Source organism: Rhineura floridana, chromosome 15, assembly GCF_030035675.1.
Source record: "Rhineura floridana isolate rRhiFlo1 chromosome 15, rRhiFlo1.hap2, whole genome shotgun sequence".
NCBI lineage: Eukaryota > Metazoa > Chordata > Lepidosauria > Squamata > Rhineuridae > Rhineura > Rhineura floridana.
The window spans coordinates 2,169,924-2,183,533 of record NC_084494.1 but is presented as its reverse complement, the minus strand read 5'-3'; the positions used below and the strand labels follow the sequence as shown (position 1 = coordinate 2,183,533).

The window sequence follows — 13,610 nt, the reverse complement described above, 5'->3', positions numbered from 1 at the left end:
AATAAACACCATTCTGTTGTACAAAATATTTATTTTAAGTGAACGTAATTAAAAAGGGCTTTCCTGCTGCTGTGGTGACTGGGACTCTTACACCAGCCCCTTCCTTCCCCTTCCTCCATGCTCAGGTGGCGGAATTTAAAGTAGCTCCCAAGACCAGCTTGCCAAGTACTCTTAATTCACCGCAGAACAGCAGCAGACAAGTCTGAGATCTGGTCCCAGTAGACCTTCCTAATTCAACTAAGCTGGAGGCTTATTCCATATTTTATTTACTGCCTTATTGCAGGAGACAAAAGATGACAGCCGTCTATTTATTAAACTAGAAAACACACGGCCTACATCAGACATTTCTGTTCTCTTCACGATCCATTTTGGTGCTTTAGTAACAGACTGCTTTGCCCTCAATCAAGCTTCTTGCTTTGGAATTCTTTCCCCAACCCCAGGCCCCAGATCAGCATCGGTTAGAGCAGGGGTCCCCAACAGGCTGCCCACAGAGGCTCTCCCTGGTGCCCTCAGGGTCCCCACCCACCCACCTACCCTCACTGAAATCAGTCTTGAAAGGAACATTCTACTGGAGCCAACAGAAAATGCCACAGTGGCTGCTTGTGGGGGCCACGACCATTTCTCTGGTGGGCAACTGTGCCTGTATGTGGCCAAAAGGGTCAGTGGCCCCTGAGAGAAGGAAACAAAGCAGGATCTTTCATTTCCAGACCAGCAGGCAGCACAAGAGACACTGTACAACAACCACCCAGTGCTATTCCCAAGAGAGATTTGGCCTCCTTAGAAGCTGTGTGGCTAAGAATGGCAGGATCTAGAAATGAATAAACCCTGAGGGTTTGTCCCACCTGCAGTTACCCACATGGAGCTTTAGGCTGCAATCCAATACTGTATTTACCTGGGAGTAAGTCCCATTAGACCTAATGGAGCTTACCTATGAGTAGGCATGTATTGGAGTGCAGCCTTAGGCTATTTTAATTTATAAAGACTATCTGTAGCACCTTTCAGTTTAAAACAGAACTCACAAGACTGCTTACAACAATAAAATACCAACCCAATTAAAAAGAACATTCAAAGCCAAAGCAAAATAAATCAAAACTTTAACAAGATGAAATTAGCATACATTAAATATCTGATGGAATAAAAACTTCTTAACCACCTGCCTAGAGATGTGAAAGCCTGGGGGGGGGACAGAAAGATTGGGGGAAAGCAGGGTTTTTTCCATTTTTTTTGTGCAAATTTTCCATTTTTTCCCCAGAAACAAATGGGGAAAAACTGGAAGAAAATGGTCGCCCTCCCATTTTTGCTGGACCTTCACATCTCTCCACTTGCAACAAAGGACAACAAAGAGCGGCGCATCTAATCCCTGGGGTGGGAGGTGAGGGTGTTGCACAATCTGGGTGCTTCCACCACAAGAGCAGCCAACAATTGCACTTGCCTTGGTTGAAGAACACAGAGAATGGCCTCAGAAGATGACTACCACTGACAGGCAGGTCCACGTGAGAAGGGAAGGGCAGTCCCAATATCCGGAATTGGGTAACTGGCTAACCACAGCTTGAATTCTTGTTTATTTATTAAAAATGGCCTTCTGGCTCTCAGGGTTGTAGAAAGCTCTTTTGAAACCATTTGGATCAAAGCTGCAAAAGGCCCCAGCTACCATCCTCTCAAAAGTCTCTGACTGTAAGGGTTCCGTCCTGCCCAGACCTCAAACCTAAGGCCTCCTCAGAGGAGAAGCAAGGGGAGCAGAGTACCCCACAGATCTCCTAGCCACCCAATGACCTTGAGGAGCCATCAGACTACACTTCTCTGACCCAGGACAGGAGGTCCCCACACCAGCTGCCTGGGTTCCTGGCCAGCTCTCAGAACCCCCCATCGCCCTAGGGGGCCGGGAGAAGAGGAGACAGCGAGCCAGGCAAGGGCTTCAGAGCAGCTGTTCAGATGCCTGCTTAGTGGCATGCTGGGCTGTACAGGGAAAGGGGAAGAGGGCAGCAGCCCCTGACCAGATCAAGGCCTGGCTGAGATTCCGAAGAGGGCAGAGCCTCTGGCTCCGTGCAAATTCCCACTCTGAGCTGCTGCATCTCTCATGCAGCAGCTCCTTCCTGACCTCGGGAAAGGACTCTGACCAGCCACCAGGAACTAGCCCACCCTGGACTTGTTTCTCAAGGTCTCCCTCATCACTCTTGCAGCACCCCTGTGGCTTCTTACCATGTGTGCTGGCAAAGACAGAGAGTGATCCATTTTCAATTCATTTGTTCAAAATTTTTCTTGGACATTTGTTTTTCTTAATAACGTTATTTGTTATTTAGTTTAATTTTTGTAAATTGTATTGCTTTTATTGATGTATTTTTATATTTGTGTTTATTTTTCTTTGTAAGCCGCCTTGAGGGCCTTTGGCCAAAAGGGGGGGGGTATAAATAAATTTAATAATAATAATAATAATGTGTTTTTGTTCCTCAGAAAATGCCTTATCAGATCACTACCCGAGTCCAAGTTTAAAAAAAAAATCATCTTCAGGCACCTCAACCTCATATTGCCTTGTTAATTGACAAGTGTAGACATCCCAAGCCCAATGAACAGAACTCAGTACTATGACACCCAGTTCAAGCATTTCTCATGAAGATAATGTACAACTTTCCAGAAAGCGCTTCCATGTTTTGAAGGGCCAGGAACGAGCTCTGTAAGCACATGTTCCATGTTCCTCACCTCACAAACTCAGCTTAAAGTGAAGTCTTTCTGATTTCCTCAAACCATGGTTTGCCCCTGTGAAATTCAAACCAGCACATTGGTTTCAGTGATCCCTCCAAACCAGGACTGCAAGGGTGCATAAAGTGTGAATCTAAAGGACCAGAAGAGGTGGCATCTAAAAGCAACCATTAGGTCATTTGCTGAAGGACAAATCAGATGAGAGGGATGATCTCCATTTCTGAAAACATAAATCCCAACTACTCATGCTTTCCTTTCACCCTTCCTCTGTAGTGTCTGTTTTAGAACCCTAGAATCATAGAGTTGGAAGGGGCCTATAAGGCCATCTAGTCCAATCTCCTGCTTAGTGCAGGAATCCAGCTTGCAGTAGGAACCTGCTCTTTGCAAAGAACCATATACAGAGACAGCACTGTACAAAGAATAAACACAAACAGTCTCAGTACATGATTGAGTCACAAAAGCATTCAAATAGTCGCAATGCCACCCCCAAAATCACACTGCTCTTCAATGGCTTATCTGAATTAAATAGGGGCAATTAACAATCAGCAACCCTTGTATATCAGCAGACAGAACCCTGCTTCAAATGCAGAGTCACACAGAGGAAAAAATGTCTATGTGAAGTGTGCATAAACAGAGAAAACTGACTATATGAGCCTGTCGAGAATTTAGGGGTTGAGAGGCACCCACAACTTGGAGAGGAGGAGGAAAGAGGGCATTCGCATTGGAAAGAAGCAAAACCTAAAGCCACCTGAGCAGGTGTGAAATTCCAAAGTTTGTAGCAAGAAACCTCAGCTCTGCACCAGGAAGAACCATCCAGCTTCACAGCAATAATAAAAGGCAAAAGAGCTTGCAGGGGGAAAATGATGTTAGTGTCCTTTTACAACTTCAAAAGATTTATATCCCATCCTTCCAGTGCCTTTGCATTGCTCTGAGTGGCTTACAACAATTAAAATATAAACCCGTAATAAAACAGTATTGTATAATGTTTACTAAAATGTAGAAACAGTTACTGTTATGTCTCATACGACATCAGGTTTCCCTAGCTGGGGGCCATGGAGATCTCATGTATTTTTGCATTATGGAAGACAGCAAGACAAGTTTGCTCCATCATGATGCAATGTTGGAACACGGTACAGATCAGCCCCTCTCAAATGCCTTATCGGTCTTATGGGGTTCAAGTCTTACACATCTGCAAAAAGGGTAAAATGGGAACTGCACCGTGTCCCTCACATTATCTTTGTTTCACAAGGTTCTTTGCAAAGAGAAAGAGGAAAACCTTTGTTTGGGGAAATACAGTGGAAGAAATAAAAACAACAGTACTTGCCTACAACAGGTCAGCATACTAAAACCTGTTGCCAACAAGACCATCATCGTCCTCCACACCACCACCACCAGAGTATTACGGAGAAGAATAGCAAAGTGCAATATGAAGTGGTTTCCATTTAAGCACAGCCTGTGCCCCTCCAGCTTTTGCTGCCCATCTCCATGCAGATGCAGCAGGACACATGCTGGCTCTGTGACTCCACACTATGAAGGAGGGTGGAAGTTGCCACAACCATTAACAGCCACAAGAAGAGTTATTCAGCAGCTGCAAAAAACAACTCCTAGGTCAAGGTGGGAGAGTGGAAATCAGGATACCTTCAACGTGCCATCGAAAGACAGTGCCCTCTGCTGACTATCCACGATTGAAGCACCAGCTGCCATTCAACACCTGCCACAGAGTATGCAACCGATCAACCCCCTCTCATTTGACATTATTAACACAACAGGAGCTGAAGAGCTGTCACGTTAAAAGGGCAGGAGTTACCCTGCCAGGTGAGCCACAGAGCTACTGACGCGTTCTCAAATCAAGGAGATATTATACAGTAAAGCACCGACACACACGACACAAACAAAGAACAAAGCACAAAAAAGCAAGGTGGAAAGTGAGAGAAAAATGACAGAGAATGGTAACAAGAGCACCAGACAAGTGGGCCAGAAAATTAGAAAGGAGGTATGCATCCGCACAACGAAATAGGCCAGGCCCTCTCTGACACTCCTTAAAACAACAATATCCAGAGTTTGGGCTGAGAAGGAAGCCACTGCCTCTGACGTGGCGCACAGTTGGGCAAAGCCACCATGGCGCTTTATTTTCATTCATCTGCCTAAGAATGTCCCCGGCCCTTCTCAGGCACTGGCCTCGCTCAGGACAGTCAGTGATCCCAACAACTAAAGCATACGACCGCATCAAGTAACAGAACCAAGCCGAGCGCAACCGGGGCCGGCAGAGCGATCACGCAAGCTGCCTCCCCCCCCATCCCCCACGTCACTCAAGCATTGTCTCCCCTCCTGCTGCAGAGGCCTAACGCCACATAAGTGGGTCTCCAGAGAGCAGGGATTAAGTCATTAGATTTGTCTGCCACAAAGAAGCAACACTGACACTCTAGCTTGAAATCCATCTCACTGCTGGCTCAATTCACCCCACTCCCACCTCATATTTTAACTCACAGAAATCACCAGGTAACTGTGTGGCCTGAAATTAAAAACACATGTCAGGATCAGGCGGGAGCAAGAGAGGACGCAGGGCGGTTCTGGAAGCATCAATAGTAAGAAACACAGAAACAGCCATCTTTGCTTCTTATGAGGCATCACTATTTCAAAAACATAATACGAAATCCATCTGGGGGGAAAACCGTACATGAGGAGGGGTGGATGCAAGTGGCCTCTGCTCAGGCCAAGGGGAGAGGTCCTGGTTCCTCGCTCCACACTGGCAGGTAAAGTTCCATTATGCGCCAAATGCTTCACTCCAAATATGCATATGCACACACCAAAGAGCCCCGAAAGTCAATGGCGACACGGCATTTACATACATGACACTAAATGATGGACTGAGCCTTTCAAGCATGATGTCTATGCGCGGGTCAGGGGGAGGCAAAGGCCACCTCAGAGCCTGAGCTAGCTGGTTCTTCACACACACACAGGGCCCTCTACCACCCTGGAAGAACTTGTAGCATGGAAAGTAGAATATAACTCTAGTAAATAGTAACAAACAATAATAAAATAAATAAAATGTGAACACCAGTTAGAAAACAAAAGAATATACAAACACCTACAGTGCAACCCAATACATGGCAACTCTGAAGTAAAGTCCATTGGATTCAATGGGAGTTACTCCCAGGTAAGTGTGTACTGGATTGCAGCCTTATCCTATATAGGGTTTACATCCACATTACAGAAGGAGGGGGGAATAAGAGAAGTTTGTTTTTTAAAAAAAGTGTAATGGACTGTCACATGTAGGTTTGCCTTAATCTTGGCTGTTTTATTTACCAAAGCGGCATAGAATTGTTCATTCTGCTTCTAGAAGGCTCTTTATGTCTGTACCAAACCAGCAAGACCTAAATATTAGCATCTACATATAGAAAAGAAATTTCTGCTTCTTTTATTTTGAAGGCAGCCATGTCAAAATTCACTGCAGCATTTTTCTTTAACGTGAAAAATAATTCTGCAGGACATGCATGTGCACATCCAGCATTTTAGATATTAGTAGACCCACAGGAAAAAAAGCTCTCTCTCTCTCTCTCGCTCTCTCTCCCCCACTCTCCCCCAGCCAGTGGGCATCAGGGAACGTTCTATCTCGCCTGAGGTTGAATCTTCCATTGTAAATTGGCATGAATATGAACAGACTCCTGTTCCATTCTGTTTGTTTCCATCTCTGATTAGGGGGATTTTTTTAAAAAAAGGCGGCTGGAATTTCTGAGCTGGCAGGGACAGTTCCTCAAGTTAATGTTTTCTAACGTGGTTGTTCCATTCCCAAGTGGTGAGAAGTCACTTGTCTGCAGCTATTTGCTTTGTGCAGGGAGAATAACCGAGGGGGGAGGGGTGACATATTGATCTTCATTCAGTTTGTGACTTCTCTTGTATAGCTAAGCTTTATCGTATCAACAGGCACGGCTGCCGCAAGGGCTCTTCTCTTATTGTTTTACACACACCAGGACACAAACATTGTGTCCCGTCCAGCTGTGGTGACACATTAAATCACTACTGAGTGGCAGCAGGAAGGAAACCGTGCAGAGACCCCTATCTTGTTTGCGCAGATGTAAAATTATTAAGCCGCCCTGGCCCAGAACCTTAATCCTGAGGAATTATCCTGACAAGATCACCCCTAATCTTGCAGACATTTCCGTAGCAGTGTCACTTCGACAGCATTGATTTCCAATGATGCTTCCACAAATTGGGAGCCAACTTGTTGCCTTTTGAGGCATTGATCCAGGTTTGGTGGGGGGGCAAATCTGGCATTGCCTCTTAGTGCTGACTGCAGCCACTGAATTAAGTGCTGCAAGGAAGGGTAAGCAAGCAGGTGGATCTTTGGAGGATCAATCCTTGCGTGCAGAATCAGGAAAGGCTCTGCACAAAACATTTAGGGACGTGGGATGTTAAATTCTTACATGCTGGAAAGAGGAAGGGCTTCTGTCCCAGATCACTCACCTCCAGATAGCATGCAGAGGGTCCTTGTCTCCACTCTTACACACACACAATTACACACACACACAAGCACACACACACACACAGAGCATCGGTACTTGTTGCACTCCAGCCACATGCTCCTTGCAGGCCTGAGTACACCATCTAAATCACTTCCTCTAGCAACCCCCTGAAATAAGATTTTCTCCAAGCTATTATCACAACCAAGTCAAATAAAATGGTATTTGACTCTTTTTTCCAAGTTCGATCACAGAATAATAGTAGACATAATTGAGCATAAATCTAGCATTGAGAAATTATTATTTGGAGAAGGGATAGACAAAAGAAGAGAAGCCGTTAAATCCCCTTTGGGGGAGAAAAGACAAACAGAACAACGTCTCAAGCCTACTTCTCAAGGAAATGTAATTATGAATTGCATTTGTTCACAATACATTTCTATAAAATAATTAATTAACTATTTTATTTCAGCAGACTTCAACCGCTCACATGCCTCCCTTCTGCGCTGCTTGCATTTTATCCAAACAATTGGTGGCACAACCTCCTTTCTCAGTCACAAATTAGCAAAACTCATCTCTTATTTCATCCTGTTTGTTTCAAAACCAGAATTGTGGCCTTTGTCCCAGCTTCCCTAGATGCCAATGGCACAATCCCCCTTCCTTGATGGGCTTCAGCAACAGGGTACACAAATAGAAGATGCATCCTTTCCAACCGCTGATCTGCAGAAAACAACGGCAAACCGGCAACGCATGTATTCAAAAAAGACAAGGAGGTTGCCGTCAGTCTGAGCGCTTTTGAGGCTACTGGCAGCTACATTTTGGCAAGCTGCCAGGCCAGCTATTGTGTTCCAACCCAGTTTTCCCATTCAAGTCTACAAAGGACAAAGCAGAAAGAAGACAGACGCCTCACTCAGGAGTACTGTTACTGGCCACCTGTAGAAAAACAAGAATGTATGACAACATGATACTCCTCTTCCAAGTGAAAGGTTTTACCCAGATTTTGACTTTTCTCTCCTACCGTTTAACACTCTGCAAAACCGTGATCTGTTTCAACAAGCCAGAAAATTAATTTATGCTTTCATCAGATGAATGATTTGCCACAACAATGAAATGTGACATCTGAAGGCTTAATACCATTGGAAAGGTTTTTGCTGTCTCTTTCGCGAGGCTTTTGCCTTATTTCCTAAGCTTTGCAATGTCATGCGCTGCAAGGCAGCATTGGGGAAACTGAGACTTGCCGCATCATTCGGCAATGCTTTTGAAGTTGGGATGAATAAAAAGCAGGCAAGGAACACCTACAAATACTGAATGAATTTGCTTCAAGGGGAGTCACTCACTCTGAAGGAAAATGCTCTGTCCAAACTGCATTTGTAAATGTACCGGAAGGGGCCTCACACACCAACTAATAATCTGGTTCTCCAGATTTACTCCACATTGCTTTAGCAGTCCTTATTCCTGTGTCTGCAATTTTCACTAGGCATAATAAATCACACTCAAGATCATGCTCAAAATTACATGGCAATTGTACTGGAAAACCTGAAGATGTTTCTATTTTAAAAAAATCTCACTTTGTTTGCATGTAAAACAGATTAAACCCAATTGTTTAAAACTCAGAAACAATGTAGGAAATTATTGAGTTTTTCTCTGCCAATAGGAAAAAAACCATGATTTTAGCAAAAATGGAACCACAGATCCCCTGCACCCCAAGCTCTTTATGCCTGCAATCTTTTTCAGGATCAAGACTTGTAGCCATTTACTACGCAGTTCCGTTTGAAATCTAACAGCTTTCCTCATTTTTTAGAACTCAGTTTATTATAAGATCAGATTTACATTAATAAGAAGTGACAAAGAAATGAAATTAAGAAAGCAGGGAGGAGGAAATGGCTGCATTCGTAAAGGAGGAAAGCTGACACCTAGACTCTGGAAAGCTGCGTTGACTTTGTTCCAAACCTGAAATTGCGGCTGCTACAAATTCTCTAGTCTCTGGCTTTTCAATTCCCTTCTTTCATGTGGCATTTTAGAATAGAGATTTTTGCACAGAAAAACACTAAATCTAACAAATGGGTTTTTTAAAAAGGAAATAAAATAAAACAGGTTGCTTGCATCAGCTTCAAGGGGAAAGCCCGACCAAGACAGATTTGCAAAGCAGAGTTTTAAGAAATTATTCTCTGGTCCCTAAATCAGTTGTACAAGAGAACTCTTGAAAATCAACAATGGCACAGAGACATCTAAGTGGTCCTCTAGAAATAGCCCATCCAAACAAGAATGTAGAATCCAGAACATTTGCAAACAACAAGTTCTCCTCTCTACAAAGAAAATTCCACTCCCTAGGAGGTGGAATTCAGCTGCGCCAGCTGCCCCTTCATGTGGAGTATCAAAAAGGGGGAGGAGTGCCTATCCTTGAAGAGCACAAACACAACAGTCTCAAGCATCCAGATTCCTTGGATTGTGCTTTAGTCACGTTTACAACCAAGCGACGACCCTCAAATTATCAATGAAAGCAACATAGCTGTTCCGGGCACAGACTTGCAGTATATTCAGATGATCAACCTTCCCTCCTTACAAACAATGTTTGTTAATTTTTGCAGTTAGCATACATTAAGAATCCAATAGAGCCCATCTGACTGCACTATCCAAAGCATAACGAACAGAACAAGCCACATTTTCTCCGCCATCTTGAATATATTTTATTTATAAGATTGAGACAAATCATTGCAACATGAAGATGCCCATTAAGCCCCCAGGGCAGTCTTCCTCAAGCATTGTGGCCTCAGTGAAGTTTCCAGCAGCTCAAACTCACTGTCAGCCATCCCAGTGCAAAATGGGCCCATCAAAGAAAACCTATGGGTGCATTTGCCACTGCAATTGAGTGTTGAATGCGGGTGCATGCTATATTCAGCAAGTGTTGACCAGCATAGCCTAGGGCAGCATGGCAAAAGGAAAGCCCAAGCTAAGGAGAAACGCTGCCTGCCATGTCCTCAGGAAAGCACAAAGGTACACACTATACCACCTTTCATGCGCAACATACAACTTTGCTGGAAAGACAACCTGGACTGGACAGTTTCATCATCAACAGATAAGACTGCATTGTCAATCAGTGGGCTCAGCATAGCATCCAGAAATCGCACTGCAGAGAAATCCACAAAGCCACAGGGGCTTTCTGAGCAAACAAGAGCCACGCTATTCGGGATTGACACACTCAGCTGCCTCAATGGAATTTTGATATAGAATTGGGACAGGCATCTAGTCAGTCAGTCAGTCAACCAAGGTCCATTATTTGGAAACCAGCCCTACTCTAACCCTGGCGGAGTGGCAGTTCTCAGCTGTGGTGACCACAGCCCCTCCCCAGGAAACTCTGCTGGAGTCAGGGCCCCTGTCCCAGGCCAGGAGCACAAAGTCGCTCCAGAGAGTGTACAGAGGCAGGTGCCTGAAACAGAGATGGGGGGGAAGAGAGGCCCGGATACAAAGGTGCCCTGCGACTCTCATTGTTCCATGGGCTGGGGCAGGAGATTGTCTAGGGTCTGCATTCGAACATGGGCAGGCGAGGTTTTCAGGTCAGGCAACAAAAGGTCTTGGGCCAGCCCTTGTATCTGCTTGGCACCCCCTCCCCTTCATGCCACACCATAAAGTGAGAACTCCCAAAGAAAAAGGAGATGAAAATATGCTGAAAAGGAGGTGGAAAAGAAGAGAGGCTAATAATGCCTTGTTTTAATTAGTCCACAAGACTTTTATTATTCAGTTTGCTGCACATTCAAACATTTGCAAGTGTTCCTCTCTCTCCCTTCGCGGAGTCCTTGATGATTTAATAAAAGAAAGCCAGTATCCTTTCCTCCCTTGCATTTAAACAGGTGAAGCACAAATGCAACAAACAAAATCCTTGGTATGATCAATACAATCTGGCACCATACTGGGGAGAGGAGCTGTCAAAATTCTGGAAACTACCCCCCCACACACACACACTTAAGAGACAGCAAGGACTGTCTGGAAAACACCATCAAAACCAAAACATCAACACGGAAGCTTCACTCCTGTGCCAAGGGAAGCCTGGGGGCCTGGGCACTGCCAGCCGCTTTGCCAGCCCCGGCTCTCTGCACGCCCTTCAGCGCAGGCGGTGCTGGAGCAGAGCAGCCCAAGTGGCGCGTCCTCGGGAGCATCTTCCCAAACAGCAGCCCCGCAGAGCGGAGACGCATCGCCGAGGCAGGCCGCCCGTCGAACTTTGCTCCCTGCAAACGCTTCCTCTACCAGCACAAAAGGGAAAGGACGGGGGGGAGGGAGGCATCTCCCCCGCCGCCTTTCTGACGTTTTTTGCAGAAAGGTCCGAGCCAAACTACCGGCGGGAGGAGGCACAATCCCGTTGGCGCCGCTTCTAGCAAACCCGCTCCCCCAAAAGCCACCCCGTCCAGCGCCCCACCCCGGGCGCCGCTGCGTCTCTCTCCCTGCGACCCCCGCAAAAGGAACTCCGATCTTTGCCCCCCGAGAGAGGGGTCGAGTCTGTGCCCGGTTCTGCCCGGTCCCCGCGCCCGCTTGTCGTTTCAGTCGCCCCCGCCCGCCCACCGACCCGCGCCCGACACATCCTTCCGGGCGACGCGGGCCCCCGGGCAGAAGCGGCGTCGGCGGGTGCCGACAGGACAGAACCGAAGGGACCGAAGCCGCCCCGGCACCCGCCCTCCGGCTGGCTCACCCACCGATGCGGATGACATGGGGCATCCCGTGGCAGGAGGGCAGCCAGACGAGCCCCAGGAAGAGTCCGGCGGCGGCAGCGGCGCGGGCCAGCAGTAGCAGCAGCAGCGGAGGCGGCGGCGGGAGGAGCGGGCGCGGGGCGCGGCAGCCGGTCAGCATCCTGGGCGGGCGGGCGAGCGAGGTGAGGCGCGGCGCGGCCGAACCCGAATCCGGCGTCCGCTACACCTCCGGCGGCGGCGGGGAGGCCAGGCGGACCGGGCGCCCAGCGGCAACGCGCGGCGGCGGCGGCGAGGGCGCCTCCCACCCGGCGGGGGGCATCCTCCTGGTTCCAGCCCAGGCGGCGAGAGGAGCAGGAGCCGCCGCCACGCCACGCCGCGCCGCGCCCCGCCCGGCGACCCCGGGCTCCCGCTGCCCCGAAAGCGCCGCTCCAAACTTCCCCACAGGCAGCGCAGGACAGGGCGGCCAGGTGGCTTCGCGAGCAGACCGCCCGCTCTCTCCGGCGCTCGCTGGCTCTGCCTGGCGCGGGGATGCGCAGCCGCCGCGTCCACACGAGGAGGGCGGGGCAGCGCCCAGGGTGCCCGCTCCCGGCAGGAGGATCTCGGCGGAGAGGTGCCGACGCTCCCGCCTCGCCGCGAGGCACGCCCTCTGCCTGGCAAGCCCTGCCCCCGAGTCTCAGGCGAAGCGAAGGCGGCCCGGCGGAAGAGAGAACGGTGCTCGGCACATGCTGAAGGGCACGCCGCGCTGTTTTCCCACTTCCAGAGCTGGCGCTGAGAAATCCTGCCTGCGCGGAGGTCGGAACCGACCGCCGAGTTTTCGTTTTGCGAAGCGCACCAGGAGCAGCAGCCCGGACTTTAACCGAAGGCACGTGGCGCGAGGAAAAGGCAAGGAGAGCCTCTGGGCGCGTGCAGAGCGCCTTTCCCCTCGCTTTTGAGCGGCCGCTGCCAGCCCATCCCCGCCCCGCCGGAGCTCCCGGGGAGGCGAGAGGCCCCGATCCTCTCCGGGTGGCAAGTAGCCGCTAGGAGCGGGCTGGTCGCCTGGTTGGTCGCCGCTGCAGCAGACACTCGAGGTCAGGGCCGGGGACGGCCCGCCGAGGGGAAGGAGGCCTGCCGGGTGACTCTGGCGTCGGCCTGTGTCGGGGGGCGTAAGGGGCAGGCTGGGCAGCCAGGAGAGTCCGCACAAGTAACCGGCGCCCAGCGGGGAGGGGGGAAGTTTTGCGCGGAAGTTATGGAAGGAGGAACACTGTTTGCAGGCGCTCCTCGACGAAAGCCGGCAACTGCGGAGGTGGAAGGAGTAACGGGCCCGGCAGCCCCGGAGAAGCTGCTTGGGGACTGGGGAGGTGCTCCCAGTAGGGAGCGGAGAAAGGAAGGGCCGGGGCGCGGGAGGGTTGCGCTCCTGCGCGTCCCCGTGGCGGTCGGGAAAGGCGCGCCGCTCGAGCCCTCACCCCGCTCAAGCACAGGCCTCTGGCCCCCGAGTGGCCCTGGCTCCGGCGTCCGGTCAGGCACATGGATCCGGGAAAGGGCTTCGAGCGCCGGACTCGGCTGACGTCCGCAGGGGCAGAGGGAGCCCGGTGCCTTTCATTGGGCAGGCGGAGGGAGGCAGGGAGCAGTTCACGCCCCAGCAAACAGCATGCGGCCCCCGCGCGTGCAAACGAACCCCATCGTGACTCCTGCAGCCAGAAGGAGCATAAGACTGGCCACGGGGAAGTGCCTCTCACACCGCCGTGGTAAGGCGTGGCACAGGACTGTGGCAGGGAAGGGAGGCTGGCGCTGGACAGCT

General features: G+C 49.4%; 1 protein-coding gene across 5 annotated transcripts in view; it reads right to left on the bottom strand.

Annotated features, from left to right (window-relative positions):
• GRIK3 (glutamate ionotropic receptor kainate type subunit 3) overlaps window positions 1–13,377 on the bottom strand; it is a 339,684-nt gene extending 326,307 nt beyond the window's left edge. For 4 of the 5 annotated variants that reach the window (XM_061597980.1, XM_061597984.1, XM_061597985.1 and 1 more), the window contains exon 1: window positions 11,840–12,069. In XM_061597980.1, coding sequence (XP_061453964.1) covers window positions 11,840–11,993 — 154 coding nt within the window. In that variant the 5' untranslated portion in view covers window positions 11,994–12,069. Of the gene's footprint in view, window positions 1–11,839; window positions 12,070–13,275 lie in introns of those variants that run through there. The other variant, XM_061597982.1, reaches the window with a different exon arrangement.
• Window positions 13,378–13,610: the final 233 nt, after the last annotated feature.